The sequence below is a fragment of the Anguilla anguilla genome, chromosome 2 (genome assembly GCF_013347855.1).
Source record: "Anguilla anguilla isolate fAngAng1 chromosome 2, fAngAng1.pri, whole genome shotgun sequence".
Taxonomy (NCBI): Eukaryota; Metazoa; Chordata; class Actinopteri; order Anguilliformes; family Anguillidae; genus Anguilla; species Anguilla anguilla.
In genome coordinates, this window is record NC_049202.1 from 50,483,996 (window position 1) to 50,511,298 (window position 27,303).

At 45.9% G+C, this 27,303-nt stretch overlaps 1 protein-coding gene and 1 long non-coding RNA gene across 2 annotated transcripts; one reads left to right on the plus strand and one right to left on the minus strand.

Annotated features, from left to right (window-relative positions):
* Positions 1-26,914, plus strand: nomo (nodal modulator). Its single transcript, XM_035404237.1, has 47 exons — positions 1-157; positions 1,120-1,375; positions 2,326-2,474; positions 3,056-3,211; positions 3,798-3,883; positions 4,492-4,637; positions 4,925-5,072; positions 5,166-5,333; positions 5,759-5,916; positions 6,072-6,186; positions 6,327-6,424; positions 6,532-6,715; positions 7,490-7,620; positions 8,170-8,325; positions 8,837-8,915; positions 9,003-9,179; positions 14,053-14,187; positions 14,839-14,928; positions 15,025-15,070; positions 15,158-15,258; positions 15,365-15,471; positions 15,696-15,768; positions 15,929-16,081; positions 16,488-16,625; positions 16,954-17,043; positions 17,228-17,333; positions 17,478-17,628; positions 17,711-17,888; positions 17,981-18,122; positions 18,257-18,388; positions 18,552-18,688; positions 18,789-18,876; positions 18,980-19,043; positions 19,229-19,324; positions 20,896-21,105; positions 21,503-21,585; positions 21,673-21,832; positions 22,142-22,268; positions 22,600-22,713; positions 22,854-22,981; positions 23,132-23,273; positions 23,519-23,602; positions 23,694-23,804; positions 24,321-24,422; positions 24,810-24,929; positions 25,440-25,532; positions 25,751-26,914. Exons 1-47 carry the CDS (start codon positions 139-141, stop codon positions 25,880-25,882), a joined length of 5,859 nt encoding a protein of 1,952 aa, XP_035260128.1. The 5' UTR covers positions 1-138; the 3' UTR covers positions 25,883-26,914.
* Positions 11,322-13,159, minus strand: LOC118220935. Its single transcript, XR_004764033.1, has 3 exons — positions 13,075-13,159; positions 12,436-12,512; positions 11,322-11,393 (listed from the first exon to the last, which is right to left on the minus strand). It is a non-coding gene; the product is annotated as an uncharacterized LOC118220935 (long non-coding RNA).
* Positions 26,915-27,303: the final 389 nt, after the last annotated feature.

Below are 27,303 nucleotides of genomic sequence, written 5' to 3' on the forward strand. Positions count from 1 at the left end.
AGTGACGTCCCTTGGGACACAGGAAGGGAAAATAGCTGGCGCTTCAACTCTAAGAAGCAGGCTACGCTCAACTGGTGCGAGTAGAAAAAACAGAAGTTTCGTCTTTACCTGGTTGACAGTCTCAATTAAACCATCTGAATGGATTCCGTTGACTCAGGTCAGTGACTTTTTCCTGTTCTGTAATGTTAATCGAATTTGTCCCGCGCAGTCTTTTTAGCTGTTCAGATAGGTACGCTAGCATGCTAAGGTGCTAGGGCAGAGACGAAAGAGTGTACTACTAGAAACTATTTATGTCGTCAGTCAGTTTAGCAAGATTAGTCATACAAAAAATAAAAAATAAATTCACGATTCTCAGTGTTTTATCGCGGGTTTGTTGTTGCTGGCTATTAAGCTAGTAAATGTCTACATAAAGGAACAACCAAGTGTTATCTAGCTTGCGGTAATGCTATCTAGCTAGTAGATGGAAGGCTGAAGTCTGAACAATTCTTGGTGTGACATGTTGTACAATATAGCCTAGTAGAATCGAATTACTGTTTTTCTCGGGGGAACTTCAGGAACTTTAGTCTGGCATACAATAGGAAGTAGGTTCGGCGCTATATGGAAGTTGCCGAATGCACTAAATTATAATAACATAAAAATACGATATTTATGCAGAAGTACTATTTATTTAACGTAGGCTATTCCAGATGATGCCCAGGTCTATCATGTAGTAGTCTGCATTGATTCAGAGAGTAACTATCTGACAAAACTCCAGAAGAACATTACAGTAGTGTGTGTTTTTAACAAACAGCTTGACTTTGGGAGAAGTTTTGTCTCCCCAGATTCAATGTTTTTATTTTATTTTTTAAATTACCTGTGGTCATGGAAATACAGACATTTCATTATGACTAGATACAAAGCAACGTGGGGCTAAAATGCTCTTTGTTAAAGAAAATTGTTGGTATTTAAATATTAATTTTTATAAAATATCTTCATGTTTATAGTTTTTGGACAAAATGTGGAACAGTGCACGTGAAATGAGCTTTTCTCAAGTTGAAGATGTGTTGATGTCAATGCCATTTAGCTGCCTTAGCCTGTTTCATCACATCTGCTGTCTATATATTGCTCTCTGTCTGGTAGTGTTCTACTCAGAACGCCTGGGTCCTTCCAGTAACCCTTTGCTGGACCAGCTACCCAGCTACCAGTCCCTCCTGTACCGTAGGAAGTCCTCAGCCACAGGCAGCACGAAGAGAAGAGGCAGCTCTCGCAGACACTTAAGCTCGTCTTCCAGCTGGAAATGGAAAGGGGACAAAGTGGAGGAGAAACCAAAGGCTGTCGCTCATCAGAGGCTCATCTGCGAGCTGCCCAAGACTATGGAGGAGAAACGCAGAGACAAGTGAGAAAGTTTCATCTCTGTCTGTCTCACCTCTGAGGTCTCTTTCCTGTTATTTATGTTCTTAATGTGTGTGCTTAGCGTTATTATTGCACTTTTAAGATACAAGGTTTGGTATAGAAGTGTGTGACCTTTAAAATATATATATATATTTGAAATTATTGGGTATCATATAGTAAGTACTGTATTTTCTATCCCCATGGTACCTGCAATTGGGTGTAATGTGGTTGATGGGGAGAAGTGTGTTTTTTTTTATTTCTATAACATTTCAGTTATACAATCATTTTATGAGACTTGGGATTTACACCCAGTGTATGATCTAATTCGGTGTTTGACAGTTATAATTTGGCTTGCTGTGACAACAGCAGTCCTCAGGCCGTATTGAATTGCTTGCTGTAGAGATCAAGTTCCGTGACACTCATTTTCTTCCTTCAAAGCGGGAGGCCAGTGTTATTGAATTACTTTCCACTGAGTCTCAATGACTGGCTATTCTGATTCTGCAGCCTCACTGTTTAGCACTGCCTACTACTTAGTAGTGAACACAGTGTAAATAAGAGACCTGAGAAAATGTTGCAAGGGAAATAAAATATTTGTAATTTTTTTGTGAATGGTCAGTGCATAAAACTGCAGTTTTTCCTTGTTTTTGTTGACTTTTGTATGGTGTGAAGGGTGCTGTATGATGAGGTTAAGCCATGTTAGCCTTGGCCTGCTCAGTGGGGTTATTGCAGGGATGTTAGAGTCCAGTCTCCTGGACTCCTGGAGGGCTGCAGTATCTGCTGCTTTTCAGTGTTTCAGCATCAATGATTCATTGAAGTCATTTACTGACTAAAGAGCCCACACACCTTGTTTCCATTGGCTGTTTTGGGTGCTGATTTAAAGGAAGCCTCAAAATTCGCAGACACTGCGGCCCTCCACGGCTTGGGCTTGACACCCCGTGGGTTTTTTTGTGTTAGTGTGCAGCGCATGGAGCAGGCTCGGGACCTGAGCAGCTGGAAGCAGTGGCGCCAGAACACACACCACTCCCTGAAGAGGCTGAAGGAAGACTGTATGGAGCTGCTGAGAAGGCTGAAGCTGTGGAGAGGAGACATCCACGTCATAGAGGGTGAGGGAGGCGAGAGAGGCCTGGAGAAAGGCCTTAATCTGCTGTCCTTTTGGGCCTGTTGTAGCCTGACTAGAACAAGTTTTGACCTTAACTTTGAATTTACAAAAACGTAAACAAGTGGTACATAATTTATAGCGGGTATCATGAATAATGAAGGCTTCTTGCCTTTTGAAAGAAGATAAAACTCATTCAGATTGAAATGATTCTGCGTTGCAAAATGGGAGATTACAGAATCAGAGATAACAATCAGTTTGGTCAAAATGAAAAGTTTTGAAAAATTGGTCCCTGGAGAACACGCATAAATCAAAATATTTAGCATACAAAATATTAAAATATAGCAAAAATATTTTAGGAAGCTCCAACAGCTTTCCACCATTTTTGTTCACAGTCCACTAACTGAGTTGTGCTGTCTTTGCACCTGCATCCTAAACTCAGCCCACCAGAGCTTTAATAAAGACCACCTGCTTGTCAGGATAAACAACTGCTGTTAATTTCATACCAAGTCGATTCAGTCATCCATTCCAGTGCTCAAGCATGGAGAGACCCAGAACTCTTATCCTCCTGTCCTCCATGCTCCCCAGGGATGTTTGGCACTGGGATCCTGTCTTACTTCTCCTTCCTGCGCTTCCTGGTGCTGCTCAACTTCGTCATCTTCCTCCTGATGTTTTGCTTCATCATGTTGCCCATCATCATCGCACCCCATACTTCAGGAAACGCCACCTTCGACCTCTACAATGGTAAGGACCTGCTCCCCCTTGTTCAGTCAGAATGGGAAATGGCTGGGCAAAAGTCCAGACAGGTAAGAATCTGTCCAAAGATCACATAGCATAGATGTCCCTTTAAAGGACGGATGACTAAAACCAGTTAAAACCATTTCATCTTCAACCATCATAGAATTACAGGGGAATGCAAATATAACGCATGCATAAATCTTGTTATTAAATTTGGAATACTGTTTTCTGTTTTGTATCTTGAACTTGGGTTGGGTTTCTTTAATATCTTATCTTGCCTGTGTTTGACTGCTTTTTTGAAGATTATGTGAAAGAGTGCAGGGCATTTAAGGGCTGAAGGTCTGTTCTCTGAATGAACATCTTTGTTTTTCATCTTTGTTGCCATTTCTCTTTTTAAAATGATTTATTGTAATTATCTGTAAAGAATAAGCCCAAGGAAAGTGTTATGTTACATACCCAGCTTTCACCAAGTGTATGGCCTTCACAGGGTTCATTCATAAATGCTTGGCATGTCCCTCAAAACTCATTCCCTGGAATTTGACCCTGTAGGTATGGTTTATTGTGTTGTGTCATGGTATGGTACGCTTTTCAGGACATGAATGCAGTAACTACCCCAGCACGTCTCGTCGTGGACTGGTTGTGTTCCATCAGTATATCACAGACCTACTGTCAGGGACGGTATGTACCGCTGATTCCAGATAATAGACACATTGTCTGTTGGGGTGGGATTGTGTCTCTGAAAATGTACAAGAATGGCTTCGTTGTGATTGTTTTATCTGGGGTATGTTGTTGTGAAACTAAATTATTTTTGTGTCACAATACATAATGTTTTTTACAGCTTTTTACTCATATTGCTATTGGAGACACTGTGAAATTCCTTGTTTCCTAGTTAGTTTTTTTTGCAACACATGAAATATAAGTTGATAGATTTTATTAGTCAGATAAGGTGTTAGGCAGAAACATGGAATGGTAGTTAAGGTTCCGAAGCGTTCTAGAATAGTTTTGATATATTACAGTATTTATATGTGTATGAGAAAAAAATATGAGTGCCTGGTGGTTTGTTGATCAACAGATTAGATCATTGATCATAGTCAAGTTGCATCCTTAACTTGCTTTGAAAAACTGTAAATCGCTGTAGAATATATTCTAGAAAATACATGGATTGTGTACTGTAGATTAAGTTTAAGGGTACATACCATACCTTAATTTGTTAATTCAGAATTGTATGTGCACAGCTATGTGTACATTGTTTGTATATAATCTACTGGTTATTTCATGTTATACAGGGCTTTCTGGAAGAAACCTACCTCTTCTACGGCTACTATAAGGTGGAATCCATATATTTCCCTAAGTTCTCCTATAATCTCCCCTTGGCCTACCTGCTCGTCACTATTACCTACCTCTTCCTGAGTCTCATTTGGATTGTGAAAAGGTACTAGCCAGAATGATTGCCACCAATATCCACTATGTGCTGTGTTCAACTATATATTGCTGACTTACAAAGCTATCAACACTTCCCAGCTGTTTGACATGACATGAAAGTCCTGCTAGGCTATGCCTTCATCTAGGGTAGGACAGGGATGGACCTTTGCTAAAGGAAAGGTGCCATGCATGAACACTGAGCGACTGGAGAAGGCCGGTGGGGCCAGAGCAGAGCCGTCTGCTGCTCACGCCCGCATGTTTGGTCAGAGCGGGTCACTGGTCTCCTCTGACCCACAGGTCGGCGGCCGGTTTCAAAAGGAATCTGGTGCAGGATGAGGACCGCTTCCAGAGCTTTTGCAACAAGATCTTCGCCGGCTGGGACTTCTGCATCACCAACGAGACCGCCGCCCGGCTGAAGCAGAGCAGCCTGCTGTACGAGCTGAAGGTGAGTCCCGAGGTGGTGCTGTTGAGGGGAGGGGAGGGGGTGCAGCTGAGCAGGCACGGTTCCTCTCGCTCTGACCCTGCGTCCTCTCCACAGACCGACCTGGAGGAGGAGCGGATCAAGCAGAAGATCGCCGACCGCACGCGCAGAGAAAAGTGCCGGATATACGTGCTGCGGCTGGTCCTCAACTTGTTCGTGGTGGCCGTGCTAGCTGCCTGCTTCTATAGCATCTACAGGGCCACCATCTGCTCACAGGAGTCCCAGGTGCAAAACTCAAAACTTTACCTTGATTTAATAGATATCTCTATTGTCAATTTAGACCAGTGGTCTCCAACCCTGGTCCTGGAGAGCTACAGGGTCTGCTGGTTTTTTTTCCCTTAAAATCAGCACCCGATTGAGACCCAAGACACTAGGTGAGTTGAGTTAACTGTGTAATCAACTGCTCTAATTGATTCATGAAGTTCAGAGTCACTATGAAGACCAGCAGACCCTGTAGCTCTCCAGGACCAGGGTTGGAGACCACTGCTTTAGACTGACCCTGTTCATTCATGTGTAATTGAGGTCACTGTATCCAGTTGATTTGAAGGCACTGTTATCCCATTGATTTTAGAACACCATCCAGTTGACTTCTTCAGGCATGGTGTCTTTCTTGTGGGTCCATGTAATGGTGCTTGTTTTATTTTTCCCAGATTCATCCACCAACCAACTTCGTCCTGAAACTGATCTTTGAGTACCTCCCCTCCATCGTCATCACTCTGGCCAACTTCATCACCCCGCTCATGTTCACCCTCATCATCCAGTTTGAGGACTACTCTCCTGCCTTTGAGATTCGCTTCACACTGATGAGGTGGGGCTCAGCACCCCCAATGTGTGCAGTCCACGTCAGATCTGGGCGAATAGAAAATGAAAGCCAGTCTATGTCCTCTGAATAACAGTGGAAATATAAGTGTGGCTGTTGGTTGGCATTGGCTGATGGTGTTCCTGTCTTGCGTTTTTGTCCAGGTGTGTATTCATGCGTTTGGCCAGCATTGGGGTTCTGCTATTCTCCCTCTGGTCTCAGATCACTTGCGATTTAGGACCCAACTGTCCCTGTGAATACAAGCACTCCGACTACCCGGTGAGCGAGGGAATGAGGGCGAATGGGATCAAGGGAGAAAGTTGGGAGGGATGAGTGATTTAGCTGGGGTAGGGCGTTAGGGGAGGCGATGAGTCTGACGGCCATCTGACCTTTCTCCCTGACCTCTATCCTTCTGCCAGTGCTGGGAGTCCCGCGTGGGTCAGGAGATGTACAAACTCACGATCTTCGATTTCATCATCATCGGCGCCGTCACCATCTTTGTAGAGTTTCCAAGGAAGTAAGTTCCTTTATCACCTCGAATGGCCATACATTCAGAGGTCAAAGTGCGAAGGGCATTCAGGACAGAGATGTGTGTGCCTGCTTGACTGTGGCTTCCTCTCTCAGGCTGATTGTGACGTACTGTGACTGCGGCTTGGCCAAGTGGTGGGGTCAGCAGGAGTTTGCCATTCCCCAGAATGTGCTTGAGATTGTGTACGGCCAGACCATCTGCTGGATCGGCACATTCTACTGTCCCCTGCTCCCAGCCATCTGCACCATCAAGTACTTCATCGTCTTCTACATCAAAAAGGTTCAGTGCCTTTGTCACTACTGCAGTCTTGGAAAAGACAGAAATGCATAGCTCAACAAAATAAGTTTAGTATTAATCCTGTTTTCTTCCAGCTTTTGTTGATGTTATTTTTTGATTAAATGGTTTTTGATTGAGTGCTGTGACTTCCATGCCACGGTCAGTCTGTTTGCAGTGTTGAAGATGCGTGCTGTAGTGTGACAGTGTGTCTGTTGTGCAGATGACCCTGGTTGCTGTAGTGTGACGGTGTGTCTGTTGTGCAGATGACCCTGGTTGCTGTAGTGTGACTGTGTCTGTTGTGCAGATGACCCTGGTTGCTGTAGTGTGACAGTGTGCCTGTTGTGCAGATGACCCTGGTTGCTGTAGTGTGACAGTGTGTCTGTTGTGCAGATGATCCTGGTTGCTGTAGTGTGACAGTCTGTCTGTTGTGCAGATGACCCTGGTTGCTGTAGTGTGACAGTGTGTCTGTTGTGCAGATGACCCTGGTTGCTGTAGTGTGACAGTGTGTCTGTAGTGCAGATGACCCTGGTTGCTGTAGTGTGACAGTGTGTCTGTTGTGCAGATGACCCTGGTTGCTGTAGTGTGGCAGTGTGTCTGTTGTGCAGATGATCCTGGTTGCTGTAGTGTGACAGTGTGTCTGTTGTGCAGATGACCCTGGTTGCTGTAGTGTGACAGTGTGTCTGTTGTGCAGATTACCCTGGTTGCTGTAGTGTGGCAGTGTGTCTGTTGTGCAGATGACCCTGGTTGCTGTAGTGTGACAGTGTGTCTGTTGTGCAGATGACCCTGGTAAAGAACTGTCGGCCAGCCACACGCCCCTTCCGGGCCTCCAGCTCAAATTTCTTCTTCCTGGTGGTGCTGCTGATTGGCCTGGCGCTGGCCTGCGTGCCTGTGATTTTCAGCATCGCACAGTGAGTACCCTGTGTGTGTGTGTGTGTGTGTGGCCGTCAGCATCGCACAGTGAGTACCCTGTGTGTGTGTGTGTGCGTGTGTGCGTGTGTGTGGCAGTCAGCATCGCACAGTGAGTACCCTGTGTGTGTGTGTGTGTGTATGTGCGTGTCTGTGTGTGTGTGCGCGTGTGTGTGCGCGTGCGTGCGTGTGGGTTTGCATGTGCGTGTGTGCACCAGCCAGCATCGCACAGTGAGTATCCTGTGTGCACGCGTGTGCGCACATGCATGTGTGTGTGTGTGTGTGTGTGTGCACGCCAGTCAGAATCGCACAGTGAGTATCCTGTGTGCGCGCATGTGTGTGTGTGTGTGTGTGTGTGCACGCCAGTCAGAATCGCACAGTGAGTATCCTGTGTGCGCGCATGTGTGTGTGTGTGTGTGTGTGTGCACGCCAGTCAGAATCGCACAGTGAGTATCCTGTGTGCGCGCATGTGTGTGTGTGTGTGTGTGTGCGCGCCAGTCAGAATCGCACAGTGCAGTACCGTTTAAACGTGTTTTTTGTGCTTATCTCAGGATAAACTCCTCCCGCGCATGCGGCCCCTTCATGAACTACACCAAGTCGTGGGAGGTGGTCCCGGAGGCGGTGTCCCAGCTGCCCGGGGGCCTGCCCACCTTCTTCTTCGCCCTGTCTTCAGAAGCCTTCGCCGTCTCCTTCTTTGTGGTTACGTGGTGAGTCCTGAGGCAGCTTTAGCATGAGCAGGGTTTAGCTCTGTTCTGTGTTCACGGTGCTGCTATCTTTCCTCTACACAGACAGGGCTGTACATTTACTTGCCAGAAGCAGTGGTGCCAGTTCAAAAACTTTGTAGCACAGATTTAAAAATTGTGACAAATTACAAAATATTATGACAGATGAATGTTGTGACAAATTACAAAATAGGCTCTGTTATAAAACGAAAATGAATATCGCTGTGGAATGATAATGATGACTTGAAATTCATCTCCCATAATGCAGGCAATTGTCTGTCTGAGAAGATAAATCATGTTGAACTTCGAGTCCTAGAGATGTAGCATTTATAATGATAAAACTCAATTGAATCAACTTGTCAAACGGTTGCTTGAGGATTATTTTTTATGTTGGCACGTTAGATCTTTTAATCTTAAATGGGACAGTGTTGTCACACTGTACAGCCCTGACTGACTGTGGCTGACCCTGACGTGCTGTGTTGTGTGCCGTCTGCAGCCTGGCCATGTTTTACGTGATTGCGCTGGCTGGAGCCCACAAGCGTGTGGTGGATCAGCTGAGGGAGCAGCTAGCCATGGTGAGTGCTCGGTCTCAGGCTCGCCGTCACGCAGGAGCGAGAGAAAAGGGAGGCAATACACCTGTCCTCTCCCGTTCTGTTCCACAGGAAGGGAGAGACAAGCGCTTCCTGATCCAGAAGCTGTGCCAGGCGCAGAGGACGTCCGTCAGGTCTGCGGGGGTGCAGTCTCACGCGGACAGGGACCGCCAGAGTAACCGCGGCGCCCAAAACCACGACGACCCCGGGGGGGTGTTCCTGGCGCAGCCTCCGGTCTCCGCCACGCACGTGTGACGCACGCAGGCCTCAGGCGGGTAGACCAGGCCTGTGCGGAGAGCAGGGAGACCGGCCACAGAGCTACAGCCTTAACTGCACATCGCTCTGACCCAAAGCGAACTAACATCAGTCACATTCGTGCGCGGTCTACTGGTCTTTTCAAAGATGAGGGTCCCTGAGGTCTGAGTGCTGACAGCTGGACTCCCAGGAATCACCTACAGGTCTGAAACAAGGACCAATACATTTACCCTCTTTTACCATTATACCACTAACTGGTTTGATTATCATATTCTTATTTTGTATTTTTAATACATGTCTTAAATGTTTTCTTTATCTTTTTTGTTTGTAACTTAACCTGGTTTGGTTCTGTTATTGTTCGTAAGTATGCCGGGGATATTATCATGTTTTCCTTCCAGGAAGGACTTTATATATATATATATATATATATATATATATATATACATATAAATCACTTTAACGTCTATTAGTATATAAAAGATTTTATGTTACGCGAAAGGCTACTGTGTAAAAAAACAAAACCATTTTATTGTCTTTCACAAATTGAAAAACAGTTGGGTCCAGTCAGTACAAACACTGAAGGAAACAGGCTTCCTTATAAATCGAAGTACACTAGGGAAATGGCTTTGCTTTTGAGAGGATTTACACTGATAATGCACGTTATGAATTCTCTCTCTCGTTTCTTAACTGGGGAATCGGGATCACAACGAGTCACTGAATTGGGCCCTTTTCACTGTGGCGATATATCTGAGCCGTTTCTTGTGCTTTCGGACTGTTTGGGCACTGCTAATTGTAAGGGTGTACTTATTGAGGATACTGTCCTCGGGTCTGAAAGCTGCCTTCATAGTATTTGGGATTGTGTTCCCCAGCATAAATTTTATACCAAATATGTATTTCAGTCACTGCCTCGTTTACACCTTGCTGAAGAGCACAGTGGATGGAGGCTCCTTGCTTCTTTGAGTGTTGTTTTCCTGTGTTTGCACAATGAAATATTTTTGATACTTTTACGTTTTTTATCATTCGACATATCCACTAACATAAAATAATTAGGGATTTTTCTACCAAATGTTTATTTCATTTGAAAAATATACATTTGAAATGTAAATTTAAAATAAACATTTACATTTTCCAGAAAATATTTTGCATATCCGATTCCTCTTTTACCATGTTGATTTTTAACAGAAATGTGCAATAAATGAAACAATATTGCCGACAATAAAAAATATATATATTATTTAAATGTAGCTCAACGGCACAAAACTGTACAGCCCTCATTTTTGTTGGAGAAAGTTCAGTCATGATTTTTAATTTACATTGAAGAGAAGTAGTATCTGACAAGCTGTGCTTTGCTGTAGAAAAACCTTTGTCCTGTCTCTGAGATTGTCCCTGATTGATATACCTTGCCAGACAGGCAGATGTAATCTGTAAGATAAAGTGAGAAAGGCCAGCCAGGATCAATCACACCAACTACCCTGTCCGGCTGTGAATGATTGCCAAGGTTATAGGTGAGATTTAGTTGGTGATTTCCCACCTCAAGGGCTTTCAGGAGCTTTCAAGATTTCCTTCAGGATTTGACGTTTTACCTGCACAGTTTCCAGTGTGGGTGACTGTGGGCTCAGCTGTCTGTTCTTCAGCATCACTAGGTAAGGCGCTCTCTTCTGCTTTTTGCTCACCCTCCTAGTCCGAGTGGTCGTAGCTGCTGTCTGTGTCTCCAGACAAGGCCATACCTCTCCTCAGATGGCAGGGTCTCTCTGCCTCATTAATGGGGCTCTGTGGACTATGGGCAGCACTGAAAACCACCCTGCTTTCAGCTTCATCTGATGCAGCTCCCTCTTCCTCCAGAATACTAGCCCCCTATTCCCCTCCATCTGAGTCTTTGCTATTAGCCATGTAGCCGTCTGTGTGGCTGAGCTCCAGAAACCATCCTTTCTCTATGTTTGTTACTTGACACATCCTGCAGGACTCTGTGAGTCAGTGCATTTCTTGTTCCAGGACTGCCCTTTCCTCCCCCTACTGGCCTCTCTCTGTTCCCTGTCCCTCCCGTCCCCTCTCTCTCTTTCCTCAGGGTCACGGCTGTGATGCAGGGTGTGTCCACTCTGCCTGGTCTGAGAACAGGCCTGCCAGACCTATAGAAAGGCTTGCTTCTCTTCCTGGTGTCTCCACCCCTGCTCTTTATCTGTCTCCTACATTGTGATTTTCTCTTTGTTCCTAGAAAGCAAACAGGGTACATATTTTGTCTATGTTAATCACAAATTGTGAACAAAGTGAAGCTTAGGTTATGTTGTGTGTACATTATTTTCAATGGCTTCTGAAGTTTGTACGGTATAAAGCTATAAGGTTTTATGCAACAGGCTGATAATGTGCTGTACTCATGAATCATCTTTTGTCCATGTTCTTACTCTGTCACAGCAGCTGGAGATATAGTAATTGCAATGATTGTGGAGTTTTACCAGAGGCTAATACTTCTAATACTCTCTCATGAAATTTTTGGCTCATTTAACATTTGGCCTAACAGTTCTGTAAGTGACTGGCCTAAAATAAACAGAAAATAATTATACATTAATCAATTAAGTATTTTTAATTAACCCTTTTGGATAAATGTTCTTTGTAACCTACAATACAGAGGGTTTGGTATTGTTGTTTTTCATTGTCAGCGTTGATAGCTAATTATGACAGCCAGTCTTTTGCTCTTTTGAGCCATGGCTATTTTCTTGATGTGTTTTTTTTCCCCCTTAAAAAAGGCAGATATATCGGTCTCACCTCCATGGACCTGGATTGGTGGTAAGAACATATCACTCTGAAAAAGAGGCCTATAATATGTGTTAAAGTGACGTCACTGACTGAGTCCTGAATTGGCACTGCGTAGGCTAGATTGTGGGCAGATAGAGGAACCTTTGTAATCTTCCCATGGATGATTCATGCAGCTAAGTGTGATTATACAGTTATGGCTATGGCTTTCTTATGCAACACCACTCAGAAACATTGTTGCCTACAGAGCTGTTGCCAGTTGTTGCAACAACTCCCCAATGCTGCTACAGACTTATTAAGTTGTGGGTAAAAATGGGAAAATGGCTCAAACAGTAACAAGGGTAAGGAAAGGTGTCCTGAGTAACAGAACAGGCTGTGAGGCACTTGCACAATATCTCCTGTGTACAGTTCATTCCATACAAAATGGGCAAACCACACTATTTAAGAGTAGGCATTCGATTATAGCTTAATGGCACAGAGATAACTGTAAAAAGACACTTACCTTCCCACAAACATTGACTTGTCTGTTTTTTTTTTTCTGGGAAGTTCAGCCGGTCTACTGGCCAAAGAAATGACTTCCTATAATGAAATGGGAGACAAATATGCCTGAGCTTTAGAAATATAGAGAATAATTAAATCACAATTCAGTACACAAAGTACTTCTGTCTTGTTCATAAAGGATTAACCTTTACAAAATAGAACTGGGAAGGGCTTTTGATTTCCAACCACATAAAAACCTTGAGAAATTTCCAAGAAATCACAGAATGGAAATATAATACATATAATACATTGTCTAAATATATTTCTTTTTGATGTGGTTGAGAGGAGTACATTTACAATGAGACGTCCCCCATGTATATTTAATAATGTCACTGATGTTTCAGGAAAAGAGCACACTATAGCCACACATTTTAACTTCAACAGATTAAAGTCATACATGCTTGATGCAGGAGTTCTTTATTAATTAATAAAGTATTTATGTTGTTCCACAGGCAAGAGTTCTTCTGTGTGTCTTGACTACACCGTTGATGCAGTTTTAACATAAAATAACTTTGTTGTCACTCCAACTTTGAAATCCATTTAACAAACATAATTTAAGATTTAAGTTTTTTTCTGTACTGTATAGCTTTATTATACTCACAGTTTTTTGGCAACTAAACTGATGACATCATTTGAAGACATTTTATTTCTTCTGGTAAACATATTGCATGTAGGCAAGCTATTTGTAGTGTACATTTGGTATCCAGGCAGTCCACATTAGAAGTCCCACCTACTCCAGCCAGAACTTGCTGCAATGGAGACTATTTGAAAGAAGATGAAGACATTTGGTTGTAACTGTACTACTACATACATTGACAAAACAATAATTTGAAACATTTCAGTTAAGTAGACAACTTTCTATAGACAAATCATGAATAGGCTCCATTGTAATTGTGTGTGAATAAGGCCAGAGGAGGAAAGCCCAGGGGTCAGAAAGTCCTGCAATGTGTTTCTTTCACCCATGAACTCAGCCGGTTGACTAATTATGTCTACCTACTGTCTGAAAAATTAGTCAATCCAGTCTGAGACAAAATACTGGAGTCGACTTTGACTTTCTGAACCTGGATTTTCCACCTCTTTATAACGTCAGAGTTACAGCTGGAAGATGGAAGGAATGCAACCGGTTTTGATTTGGCAAAATGAAGAAAAAACAGACAAAACTACATGAACAAATTAAGGAAATATGGGTAACGTTGCTTTAAAACGGTCCCATTTTCGTGACAGACGGGTTAATTGTTCATTGCAACTTGGAATAATTTTCATATCGGTACTTTGGTAGGTTATTTTATTTTAGAGAAGCGTATTTACGAATGGTGGACGCTTGTAGAACTGTTTTACGTTGGAAACGTAGGCTTCTTTTTCGATGCAGACGTATTTACAAGGTGGGCGATGTTACCTCCTCACCAGCAGATGTCGTGACCAATTTTTCTGCTGGATAGGTTCGTACTCCATGAAAACTCCCGTGAATCTCGAGACCTTCACGACCGGAACCGGCAGCAGCGTGCTTTAATGGTTTGACAGCTAAGAGGAGAAACGGGAATATTACCTAGTCAGTGCTGGTGTATTTGATAATAAATAATCAGGCATGGGCGTACTGTGGATTTTGTTAGGTGTATTGGCTTCCCATTTGACCGCCCTTAAAGCGGATGATATCGTTGTGGGCTGCGGTGGATTCGTGAAGTCGGAGGTGGAAATCAATTACTCACTAATCGAGGTGAGAAGTTGGCCCGGGGTAGTGAGTGGTTTCGCTGGTAGGATTCCTGATCTTTGTCTAGTCGGTTTGAATGAAGCACATTATATCATTTACTTGTTTCCAAAATTCGTTGCATAAACAACGAAAAAAATAAATAAAACTCGGGGTATAAAACTAACGTTATATCGAGGTTCTAACGTGGTATTTTTCTAAATCTGAAACCGTTAAGGTGAAATGGCTAATTGTCTCATTTGCTTCAAGCTGGGTGACGTTCGTGAACTTGTACACAGTCTAATCGTACTATAGCATAAAGCAGAACGACAACTGCTTACGTCGCATAACTGGCTAAATAGCTCGCAAATTAAACTGACCACATTCATGGAGATGCGGAATAATTTAAATATATTTACGTAAGCTACACGCATAGTGTTCTCACTGTTGCTTAAGTGGTTTTGGGCCCATTTGTTTATACATTTCCTACCTTAAACCCCAGTGTGCTGACACAGTAGCGGGGACCACACATGGCTGTAATAGGATTATCGGGGGGCTTCTCTAAGTTGCTGGTCTGAGAGATGCGTGCTGTGCGTGCTTGATTTTATTTAACGACTCTATGTACTTGTTGGACAAATAGACTGTTGGTGAATTGCGTGCTCTGTTTTGTTTACCCATCAGATAAAATTATACACAAAGCAAGGCTCCTTGAAGTACCAGACAGACTGTGCTCCAATCAATGGCTACTTTATGATCCCTCTCTATGACAAGGTAAGGCCCTGGGTTATGTGCTGTGAGAAAAGATGCATTAATTGCACTAAAACTATTCCCAATGTTATGTACTCATTTGAAAATTTCTATGTACAGGGAGACTTTATCCTGAAGATTGAACCACCACTTGGGTGGAGCTTTGGTAGGTAGCTCTGTCTGTTCTTAAAGGGTTTTGTTTTTGTGTATTTCCCTGCCTACTATTTAACATATGCCATCTACCTGTTTTCAGAGCCTACCAGTGTAGATCTCCATGTGGATGGTCTGAATGACATCTGCACCAAAGGAGAAGACATTAACTTCGTATTCACCGGCTTCTCTGTGTTGGGAACGGTGAGAGGAACTAATGCCATTCAAAGAGATGTAAATGTCCCCTGACTGGACCTGAGGGGAAAGCTGAATGATATTTCCATTGGGCTAATCGTCTCTGTGGCTTCAGGTGCTGAGTAAAGGGCAGCAGCTGGGTCCGGCTGGGGTGGAGGTGAACCTGCGCAGAGCTGGAGCTGAATCCAGCCTGCAGACCGTGCTCACACAGCCAGGAGGAAAGTGAGTACCTCCCAGAGCACAACCACACCTGCTTACTTCCATTCACTCTAGCTAGGGTTACAGCAGGGTTTTAATGATGAGCCTAAATGTGTTACTTGGCCTTTTCCTGTTATAAAACATGCTTATGTCCTTATATTACATTTTGAATTGTTCCCATTACAATTCTTTTGTGTTCCCCTTTTTGATTGTTTGCATATTCCACTTCTTCTGTTACTGCCTGACAGGTACACCTTCTTTAAAGTTCTGCCAGGAAATTATGATATCACTGCAGCCCATGCATCATGGACTCTGGAGCAGGTGAGTGTTTCTACACGTAACAGTCTTTGAGCTGCTGTTCACTGGAGCTTTATGCATTATCACTAAGCAAGGTTCTTCATCCTAAATATTTCAGTGCTACTAGTGTATGTGTGTTTGTTGAGGTTTCATGTTTTACATTTTTTTTCCCCCCTCACTTCAGAGCGCAACAGTGGTGCACGTGTCCAATGCCAACGCCCCTGCCGCAGCGCACCTAGTGGTGGGAGGGTACGACGTGTCCGGGGAGGTGCGCAGCGATGGAGAGCCCATGAAAGAGGTCACCTTTCTGCTGTTCTCAGCCACTGTCAAGCAAGAGGTGAGGGTTCTTAGTGATGGGGGTGGGCGGAAGGTCTTATATAAACAACTGCTACATTTTATCTGTGTGAGGCATTTCACAGATAGCTGCATATATCATGATGAGAAACTAAGTGTGGGTACAGTGGAGCACCTGTGAATGGTTTCCTGTGGCAGTGTTCTGACCTGTTTTTTCTGTGGCAGTGCTCTGTCCTGTGTTTCCTGTCACAGTGTTCTGACCTGTGTTTCCTGTGGCAGTGTTCTGACCTGTGTTTCCTGTCGCAGTGTTCTGACCTGTGTTTCCTGTCGCAGTGTTCTGACCTGTGTTTCCTGTGGCAGTGTTCTGACCTGTGTTTCCTGTGGCAGTGTTCTGACCTGTGCTTCCTGTGGCAGTGCTTTGACCTGTGTTTAATCTCTGCGTGTTCCAGGACATCACGGGGTGCAGCACGGCCCCCGTGGAGGGCTCTCAGTCAGTCGAAGACTCCCTGTCCTACCTGTGCAGTGTTCTGTCCCGGGAAGATGGCACCTTCACCTTCCCCTCTCTGGCCAGCGGAGAGTACACAGTGGTGAGATGCATGCTTCCGTTAGCACACTCTTACACTTTCAAACTGCTGTACCACACATGCTGTCTTCCAACCAGCGAGCCTGTCATTGCCATCATATGCTGTGCTCAACCTGTTCCAATTGTGAGAAGGCTATTTGCTGCACCAGTCCTCATTATTCTTAATTGAATAATCAGTTTGTAAAGTCATTAGTGACAATATTGTGTGTTCCCCAATTCTGTGTGTATATGTGTCCGCACCATGAGGATGAACGAGGACAGTGGCTTTAGTTTTAGTGTGTAACCCATCCTCCTGTCTCAGTTATACTTGATTTGACCTTCCTTTGTTCCAGATACCTTTCTACCGGGGAGAGAGAATCACCTTTGATGTTGCCCCATCACGGATGGAGTTCAAGGTGGAGCACAACAGCTTAAAACTGGAAGTAAGTTTAGTCGTAGATCCTGGATCCCGAGGTGTTGGCTTATGGCAGGGTTTTTGCCTCTGTGTGCATTTGCCGTTATATGAAATTGAAGCCTTCCTGCTTGTGAGGGGGTGTGGTTGTAGTGGTGAAGCGTGGTATATAAGCTGTGGATGTGTCATATGTCGCTCTGCTCCTCTGTCCTCAGCCAATCTTCCGTGTGATGGGCTTCTCTGTGACCGGCAGGGTGCTCAACAGCCCTGACGGGGAGGGCGTGCCCGATGCCACGGTAACCCTCAACAACCAGATCAAGGGTGAGCACCCAAGCCCCTTACTCTGTGTGTCCTCTCTTACCGGCTTACGCTTGGATGATTACTGCAAGTCCAAGCATTCAGGTATTACTTCTGTGGCAAAATTCCAGCTTATATTTATCTGAAAGTGCTGTGTCTGGTTTTCAGTGCTGACCAAAGAGGACGGATCTTTCCGTCTGGAGAACATGACAGCTGGGACCTACACCATCCGCACGCACAAGGAGCTCATGTTCTTTGAGCCGATCACTGTGAAGATTGCCCCTAACACGCCTCAGCTGCCTGACATCATCACAGCAGGGTGAGGGCAGGCTAATGCTAATAAACGCATGCCTCTTCAGAGCCCTTCAATTCAGGGATAACGGTATCCGCGTTTTCCGCAGGTTCAGCGTGTGCGGTCAGATTTCCATCACCCGGCTGCCCGAGGGCATGAAGCAGCAGGGGCGCTACCGCGTGACCCTCACGCCCCGCGGACAGGACAAAGCCGCCGGCCGCGCCACCGACTCCGACCCCCAGGGGGCCTTCTGCTTCCAGGCCAGGCCGGGAGACTACAGCATCCAGGTAGCGCTTAAATCCTCAGGCAGTCTGGCCTGCGCTCTGTTCCGTGTTCGTGCAGAAGGCCTCACGGCTCGGCCTCCTCTGGCTGTGCGCAGGTCTCCCTCCCGGACGCGGAAGTGAAGGCCGGCCTGGCGCTGCAGCCTCAGTCTCTGGACGTGTCCCTGGTCGACCGGCCTCTGTCCGACGTGCACTTCACGCAGTTCATGGCCTCCGTGTCGGGAAAGGTCACCTGCTTGGGTACGTTTCCTCTAGCTGCCATGCGACGGCCCTCTGGTGTTCCGTACCGGTGTCAGTGGAGGAGATGAGTGAATGTGTCGTGCTTGTTCCGCTTGAGCCCCACCCTAACCCCCAGACCCCTTTACATCTTTCAGTGGCCTGTGGTGACCTGACGGTGACCCTGCAGTCTGTCAGTCGACAGGGAGAGAGGCGCAGCGTGCAGCTCTTGGAGAAGGCCGAGTCTCTCGCCTTCGCTTTCGACAACGTCCTTCCTGGAAAGTACAAAGGTAAGACGATGGTGTTTAAAATCATTTTTAGAAAGCTTATGCTACTACGCGCATCATTTTAGCCTTCCCAGTTTAGTTAGCAGAACTGAATGGACATAAAGCACACTTGATTTGGCCTTTTGGAGTCCTGAGTGTTTGCGCTTTCTGGGTCTGTCTCTGCCAGTGAGCATCTCCCATGAGGAGTGGTGCTGGAAGCACAAGTCGGTGGAGGTGGAGGTGCTGGACGCGGACGTGCCGACTGTGGAGTTCAGACAGACGGGCTACATGCTGCGCTGCTCCCTCTCCCACGCCATCACTCTGGTCAGTACCCACAGTGCCCTGCTCCCCCGTTGCCACATCATACATTCGCTGGCGAGCGTAAGAGCTCAGCATGATTGGTTTGACTCCTGTTCCCCGACAGGAGTTCTTCCAAGACGACAGCATGCCTGAGAATGTGGGAATTTACAACCTCTCTAAGGGAGTAAACCGCTTCTGCCTCTCAAAGCCAGGTACGAGCCCCCCCCCCCCCCCCCCCCATACACACACACACACACACTGTTTCACCGTCTGAATGTGACTGACCGTTCAGCTAATGGCTCTACATCTTGCTAGGTGTGTACAAAGTGACCCCACGATCCTGCCACCAGTTTGAGCAAGATTATTACACCTATGACACGTAAGTATTATTTGAAATCTATGCGTTAAACGGTCTCATTATTATGTCTTACAGCAGTTGTGTTTATTGAGAATACAGTTTTAAGCAGTGTTGCTTGTTCGCACATGTATCGTAGTCCAAGTTGGCAGTGACTGCGCGGTACTGACCGTGAGAGCAGCAGAGGGCTCACAGTGTGTCTCTTTTAGCTCCGCCCCCAGCATCCTCACCCTGACTGCAGTCAGGCACCACATGACCGGACTCATCACCACTGACAAGATCCTGGATGTCACTGTCACCATCAAGTGAGTGGCCAATCACAGCATGGCTGCTCTGTCATGTGACTAATCATTCCTTTGTGGTGATTTTCTCATGAGTGAGAGAGACTGTTAGTTCAACCACGCACAGAAGACAAAACAAACTAACGCAGCAGAATAGCTGTCAGCTGTCTTTGTTGCTTTAGTTTGTTGTTTTCATTCATTGTTTTTGCCCAGAATGCATAAGGGAGAAGGGTGAACGTGTTCATTTATTAGTTGTGTTGGTGTGGGTGCTCTCTCTCTCTCTCTCTCTCTCTCTGTCTTGAAATTTGTGGCTCCCTTTAAACAAGCTGTTTGCTCATTTATATTTCAACAGAAATTTTGCAGGCTGTCAGGAGACTGAAAATTAATTTAGTGTGCGAAATTGCTTTGGGGTTTTCATTCACAGGTTACAGCAGCCTTTAATTCACTCTGTTTGTGAAGTATGTGTTGGGAAGCACGCCCAATTATAGAGAATAAATCAGTAAGATACAGTTTACATAAATTACATAATTCACATGTTTCATATATTTTATTTCAGGCCAAGTAAATTTACTCAGCAGCCAAGAAAGCATCCAATCATTTAGAACATGAGAAGGGCCTAAAATAACTTTGGCATTCACTTCTTTCCGAGAAGTGAAAGTTTTCTGCTTTTACATACCCTGCAGGAGAGAGTGAATTGTCTGGTATTTTTCCACAAGAATTACGGAAGCATTTTTTTTCTCTCCAAAGGACACAGTGCAATTGAGTCTGCATGGTGCAAAGACTACTGCTAGCAACTGAATGTGAATACACATTTAATAAATAAATAAGCATCCTAATCTGGGGCTGCCGGTTGTGATGTGCACTTTCTTTCAGTATCGTGCTACTGACTGTGTAGTTAAGTACAGTAAATGCCTTAAAACATTTTCATTCCTCACCAGTGGGCCCTTATTTAAGGACATGACTGAAGAGAGCAGGAAGCACCGCGCCCTTAAAAATTCTGTTGTAGCTTTCATTTTCTTTATCGGCAGTAAATGCCAAGAGTGAGTGCATCACTGCGGTGAGATAGCAGCTATGATTGGCATACTAGATAACATGCTATCAGTCGTATATCAGCAGATAGTTGTGAAAAGCACTTTTAGCATTGTCATATCTGCAGTTCTTTTCCAAGATTGCTACAGTACTGTAATTTGGGCATACACACCAGTGGAGTGTATGGCTTGTAGATATGCATGTTTTAAATGCATGCTCACATATATGCTGTCCAATCGATGTCCACTGTTATCAAATATGAAATGTGTTATGAATCAAAGGAGCTCTGTATTTACTGATATATTTATGTGCCAGGAATTGGCATGGGTAGAAGTGAGGTTTTGAAAGCAATTACAAACACCTACATGCTTAAAGATACTAGACTATTGGAAAACTGGAACACTGTTGTAGAACGTGTGAAATATGTTTTCAGTGCAGCGATAAATTCAGTCATGCTGCAAACACAATAAAATCGCTGGTAAGATGGCTTCTGTGAGAAGGGTTGATTCGTCCTGCGGAGCTGCTGTTGAAGGTTTGATTAACGGTCGATGAACGGTCTCCCTCAGGTCCTCCATTGAGAGCGAACCGGCCTTGGTCCTGGGGCCCCTGCGGTCCCAGGAAGAGCAGCGGCAGGAGCAGCAGCTGCAGGAGATCGAGCTGCGCAGGCAGGAGAGGGAGCGGCGGGGAGAGGAGGAGGGCAAGGAGAGCCCCCCGGTGCAGGAGAAAGCAGAGGACCTGAAGGGGCCCTTTCACTACGAGTTCTCCTACTGGGCCAGGTACTGCCACGCTGCCCCCTGCCTAAATCTGCCATCTCTGAGAGGGATCAACAGCCTGGCAACTGGTGCTACAAAAACTAGTTAGGGCCACGCTACAGGGACTGTTTCATTACTGTTATTAAAACAGGTTCATATGGCTGGCAGTACGAGAGCGCTTCAGGTATTTGCAAAGGGATATTGATTAGACGTGTTTGATAATTGTGCCTCATTTCATTGCATTTTAGACAGATAGCACATTGTTCTATCGTATTCCAGATCAGAAAGATTGTAGAAAGTGCTTTCGAAGTGCCTTCTGGTGCATTATTTTGGAATGGGTGGTGTACTAGAGGGGTGGACAGCACACATGGTTAGTTTATCAGGCTTTCCTCTCTTCCTGTCTCCTTGTCCCCTACTCCAGGGCTGGGGAGAAGGTCACCGTCACACCCTCTTCCAAGGAGCTTCTCTTCTACCCCCCTGAAGTGGAGGCCACCATCACTGGAGGTAGGACTTCCTGTGTCATGTGACTGGGGCAGGGGGTCTGATTCGTTGAAATGTGCTTTCCTAATTCCTTATGCTGTCTATTGACAGATGGCTGCCCAGGACGGCTGGTGGACATCGCCGGGCGGGCCGGACTGTTCCTGGAAGGACAGGTGTCCCCTGAACTGGAGGGTGTGGAGATATCCATCAGTGAGAGAGGAGCAGCCACACCCCTCATCACTGTGGCCACCAATGAGAAGGGAGCATACAGGTACCACAGGCCTGTCTATCCAGCCAACTGCGCATCCTTCAACCAGTCCTCTGGCTTTAAATGGACTATGCTTATTAACAATCATTTTGCTGTGAGCTGCATGATATCAGTGATTTTGTAATTCATATACTTATGAAAGTACATGTGCAGCTGCTAATCGTAGATCCCAGAACTGCGCAATCCCAGTCAGTGTAAATGCCGAGATGTAGTAATATGAGCTGAGTCTGACCCGAATGCAGCTGCAAAGGTATATCTCTAGAGCGTGGCGGCTCTGGTACGGCTAAGCGTCTCTCGCCTCTCCTCTCCCAGTGTGGGGCCGCTGCACAGTGACCGGGAGTATGACGTCAGCGCCGGCAAAGAGGGCTTCGTGCTGACGCCAGTGGAGGGCACAAAGGGAGACTTCAAGGCCTTCGCCCTGGCAGGAGTCACCTTCGAGGTAGTCTGAGGAGTCACAATATACTGTCTGGGCTTTTGTGGATGACAAAGATCATTGGAATGGAAGGGTGTATCGGAAATGCCGTCACTGTTCAGTATCTTCCTTAGGTTTTTTTTAAAAGTATAAATATGACTGCAGGAAGCCCAAAGGCCTCAATATTCTTCATATTCTAAAAGGGTCATTATTTTGGGGCATGATGGTGCCGTAGGTGATCCTTTCCAAAAGTGTTCCTTCTCCGTTAGTGTATGTTCAGAAGCTTTTTGTTGTGATTTACAGTGTTACAGTGCATTAATGGCAGTGCTGGGTGTTCCGTTCTGTTTGTTTCTCTTAGATTAAGGCAGAAGATGGTCAGCCCCTCTCTGGGGTCCTGCTCTCTCTCAGTGGAGGACAGTTCCGCTCTAACCTGCTCACCCAGGAATCCGGCCTCCTCACCTTCAACAACCTGGTACATCCCGATCCAGCTCTCATCTGCAGCCTCAGAATCCATCTGGCCCTGCTGAACCCTGGTCCAGTTCATACAGCCGGTTCTGTGAATTTAACAGGCTTTAGATTTCCTAACGTGTGCTGTGCTGTCCTGTCATTCAGAGCCCCGGTCAGTACTACTTCAAGCCCATGATGAAGGAGTTCCGCTTTGAGCCTGCCTCTCAGATGATCGAGGTGGAAGAAGGCCAGACGCTCAACATCGCCATCGCCGGCTACAAGACCGCGTACAGGTACGGTCAGGACCACGGGGACCCGTGCTTGCGAGGGACACACTTTCTCAGTCTAGTTTCTGGGGTCGCCCCCCTGTGGCCGGGATGTAGCGATTGAGAGAGCGGCGTCGTATGGGCCTCTCAGTGCGACCCCTCCTCCCCCCCCTGCAGTTGCTACGGCGCTGTGCAGTCTCTGAGCGGCGATGCGGAGCAGGGCGTGTCCGTGGAGGCGGTGGGCCAGGGAGAGTGCAGCCTGTACAGCGAGGACACTGTGACGGACGAGGAGGGCCGCTTCAGGCTGCGCGGGCTGCTGGTGAGCCGGAGCGGCAGGGCTGGGGGGTGTTTGTGAGGACATCCCCACGTCGCAATTAAACGTCTCATTTAAACTGAGCGAGATAAAAAATAATTGGTTTGTTATTTCATAGCTCTGTAAACTTTAATTGTTCAGGCATGTGTTCTGCCTTCTCTTTTTTCCTGCTGCAGTGGCAGTTGGTGCGGTGTAGAGTTGTTGTTTTGCCCTGGCGTTGTGTTTATAGTCACTCTCTTTATCTTTCACAGCCCGGGTGTAAATATCTGATCCAGCTGAGGGCTGAAGGTAACGACCACATAGAGAGGGCCCTGCCCCAGCACCGATCTGTGGAGGTGAGAGCTTCTGGTAAATCATTGGCCGCGGTGCATTCGCCTGTGTTTACCGCTGCGGTGCTGAACTCTGGCTTTTGCCGTGCGTCCGTAGGTGCGGAGCAGTGACATCGAGGGCGTGAACATCATCGCTTTCAGGCAGATCAATCAGTTTGACCTGAGTGGAAACGTTATCACTTCCCCAGAGCACCTTCCCACTCTCTGGGTAGGGCTCTCACGTTTCACCCGTCAGCGCCGCAGAACCGCTGGAAACGAATCCAGTGGATCCAGTGACCCACTTTCACCCGCTAAGTGAAGAGACAGACCACAAGCCACGCTCTAGTTCACGTGCCTGTTCTCATGGGAGCAAATGTTAAGCACATATTGAGTCAGTTCATTTACAGCCATCTCTAAATGCAGCATTTAGGCTTAGTCCATCTCAGAGTTTCACAATATGTTGCACAACTGTGCTTGACCTGATGAATTTAGAGTGTGCTGGAAGATTGCGTGTAATTAAACGCCTACTCATCACCTCTGACCACGGACTGCAGACTTTTGGGAAGTTTGCGCGTGACAAGTTGGGTGACACAACAGCCCCATAGTTGAACTCTACTGCATTGCTTGGTGCTGTATACTGAATAGATTGCATTAAGGAATGGCCGTCTGATTTGTGCTTGTGTAATTCCGTGTGTTTGAAATTTGTGTGGAAGTGATGCGAACATTCGTACTCCTTCAAACACAGGTGAAGCTGTATAAGAGTGATAACCTGGACAACCCCATCAACACCGTGTCCCTGGGCCAGTCGCTGTTCTTCCACTTCACCCCGCTGCTGCGGGACGGGCTGGTAGGTCCCGTTAGCATCACCCCCCTTGGGGCTGGACTGGGGAAGATTTTGGGAATGACTATGAAATGCTGTTCTCTCTTTGGGAGGTGACCGTCTTAACCATCTGAGATTGTGTAGCCCTCGGGTACATTAGGAGAATTTTGCTCACTTTTTGTGTGACATCAATTGTGAGGCTATTTGGTTCCCATTAGAATTATAAGTGCAATTTATTTCACTGCGCAGCAGAATGAAATGAGATCTGTTGAGACAAAATGTGCTTGTGAATGTTGAAATCAGAGAGTCGCTGGTGAGCATTAGGCTATATGAAAGTGCATTAAGAACCCCTCTGTGGTCAGTAGTGCTGGCCGTTGACTCTGGTTTGGCTGTGTCCTCTCCCCCTCTCTGCAGAGCTATGTGCTGATGCTGGACTCCACCCTGTCCCGCTCGCAGTACGACTTCTCTCTGCCCCAGATCTCCTTCACTGCTACAGGATATCACAAACATGTCACTCTGACCTTTAACCCCACCGTAAGTACTGAATTACACATGACCGTGCAGTCGGCTATCACTGCACTGACCAATTCAGGTGAATAAAAAATGATTCAGTATTTATAAATTGATTGACCTGAAATTGAAACGTAATTAACAAATGCTTTTACTGTGCATGTAAATATATACCTCTGCTCGTCAAAAGAAAAATGTATTAAAATAATTTAATGGTGTAGCAGCCATCAGCAGGCATATGTTGTAGCTGACATTCCTAATGGACTAAATGGATCACCAGTACATTTTTAGCCTCTTTGGGTTGGAAGTACATGTATGTGGAAGTATATGTATTTGGATTTATGTATTTCCCACATAAACACATGTTTCTTGCCTCTATTACTTGTAAACTATATGCCTCTAGGCCACTTACAAAGCATCCTACACCGGCACCATTTTGATTGCTGTATATAGACGCAGTAATTTTGTAGGTCTTTGCCCGTCCGTGCATATTGATTGTACCGTGTGAACTGACGCAGTGGGTGTGTTTCTCAGCGCAAAGTGCCCGACCAGGACGTGGCTCAGGGCTCCTACATCGCCCTGCCCCTCACGCTGCTCCTGCTCCTGGCTGCTTACAACCACGAGAAGGTACAGTGAGCCCCGCATGCCTTTGCCTGCCTGGGTTAAACTCTCCTGATTAACTGATTAACTTCTCCTGTGTCTCAGCTGCTGCGGTTTCACCATGTTCGGTGCTGCGCCCTCTCCGTTTGTCGTAATGCTGGTTTTCTTTGCTGTCGCGCTGCGCAGTGCTTTTGTGTGGTGCGCGCAGTGAGAGTTACGGGCGGTGTGCGGGCCGTGTTTTCCAGGTCATCCCCTTCCTGCTGCAGCTGGTGAACCGGGTGCAGGGGGTCCGAGGGCTGGCCCAGGCCGGCGGGGACACCATGGCCCTGGATGAGGCCAAACGCCAGGCCAAGAGGCAGAAGACCAGGCGCATCTGAGGAGTCTGAGGAGGACCACAGACTCCTCCCACTTTTCCAGAGTGGGTGGGGACCTGAACGGCGGACGCTCTCACATTACCTCATAGGCAGATGGACTGATGGGACTGATATTGTCAGCTTGGATTCGATGCTGGGGCTGGAATGGTGCCCAGGCGAGATTGTCGTAAAGTGGCCTCTGTGAGACACTCGCTCCTGTGAGGTGTGCCTCTCGTTTCAGAAGAACATGTGTTATACTCTCTGAAGAATCCATACTGCCAATATGAGGCTTTTCTAATGCTTTTTTTATTACTTGATATCTGAGCCCTTTTTAACAAGTGTCAAGTGATGCAGGAAGACGACAAGGAATGGAATTCCTGTTCCAGTGTTTGGCATTGTCTGTAGAATATGGGGTGGGATAATAGGGTGTGTGTGTATGTCTGTGTGTGTATTTGGTTATATGAAATGGGGCGGTTAAAGTAAATGGCAGGTATAGAAATGATCACAAACAATCATGAAAGCGATTAGTTTTGGGTTATAGACATGGTAGGATGCAAATTTGAGAAACTAATTTATTACCATTAGGTGTTTAGATCCAGTTGTGACCTGTTTAGTGTGAGGCCACTCCAGGAGTCCTTCCTTGCGGGGTGATGTCGCTCTGCGGTCCTAACAGCAGGGGGAGTTTGTGTGTGCGAGTCTGCCTGTGATTCCGACCACTCACCTTGCAGAACCTTGCATGTCAAAATGTGTGTGGACACAACTCAAACCTACCCTTACCTTTTTTCCCCTCGCGAAATTAATGGGGTATTTTATTTTATATGATTAATGTGTCTGTCATGCAGCAGTAAAAAATGATTTTGCATTTGAGGTTGAGTTGCTTATGAAGGTGGCGAGTGCAAGAGTAGCCAGTGGCACTTCCTGTACTGGAATGATGGAGTGATGGTCTGGGGTAATGGGACTGGCAGGACGGAGGGGAGGGGAGGGGAGGGGGGAGTAATCTTAAATTATGTCAAGATTTGATTATGTTGAGATAATAAAATCGCTAAAAACCCTTAATTGAGAAAACGTTGTGTTGTCCCACGGGCTTGCCAATGGGGGGCGGTGTTGTGCCACGGATGAAAAATGGCTGATCTTTGGGGCATTGCGCCTGGGATCTGACACAGAGGCCATAAATCACGGTTCCAGCAAGGCAGGTTTGCTGCTGTGGAGAACAAGAATCTCATATCTCTTGGACAAGACAAAGGGTGGTATAAGAGATGACAGAGCCGTGTTTTGATTGACTTGTAAGGAGTAGAATTCACCATGACATTTAGCTGGATATTAATGTCCAGCCTTTTCTGTTTCAGGTTTCAGTTACAGAATGTGATTAATGAGAAGCAATCACATTTTCAACATTATCACAAATGGTAATTAATGCAAATTGCACAAGTGGCAGATAATTTCAT

Coding starts and splice junctions, on each gene's coding strand:
- nomo (XM_035404237.1), top strand. Junction 15,769..15,928: donor CATCATGGACTCTGGAGCAG/GTGAGTGTTTCT, acceptor CCCTCACTTCAG/AGCGCAACAGTGGTGCACGT. Junction 24,423..24,809: donor CGCTGCTGCGGGACGGGCTG/GTAGGTCCCGTT, acceptor CCCTCTCTGCAG/AGCTATGTGCTGATGCTGGA.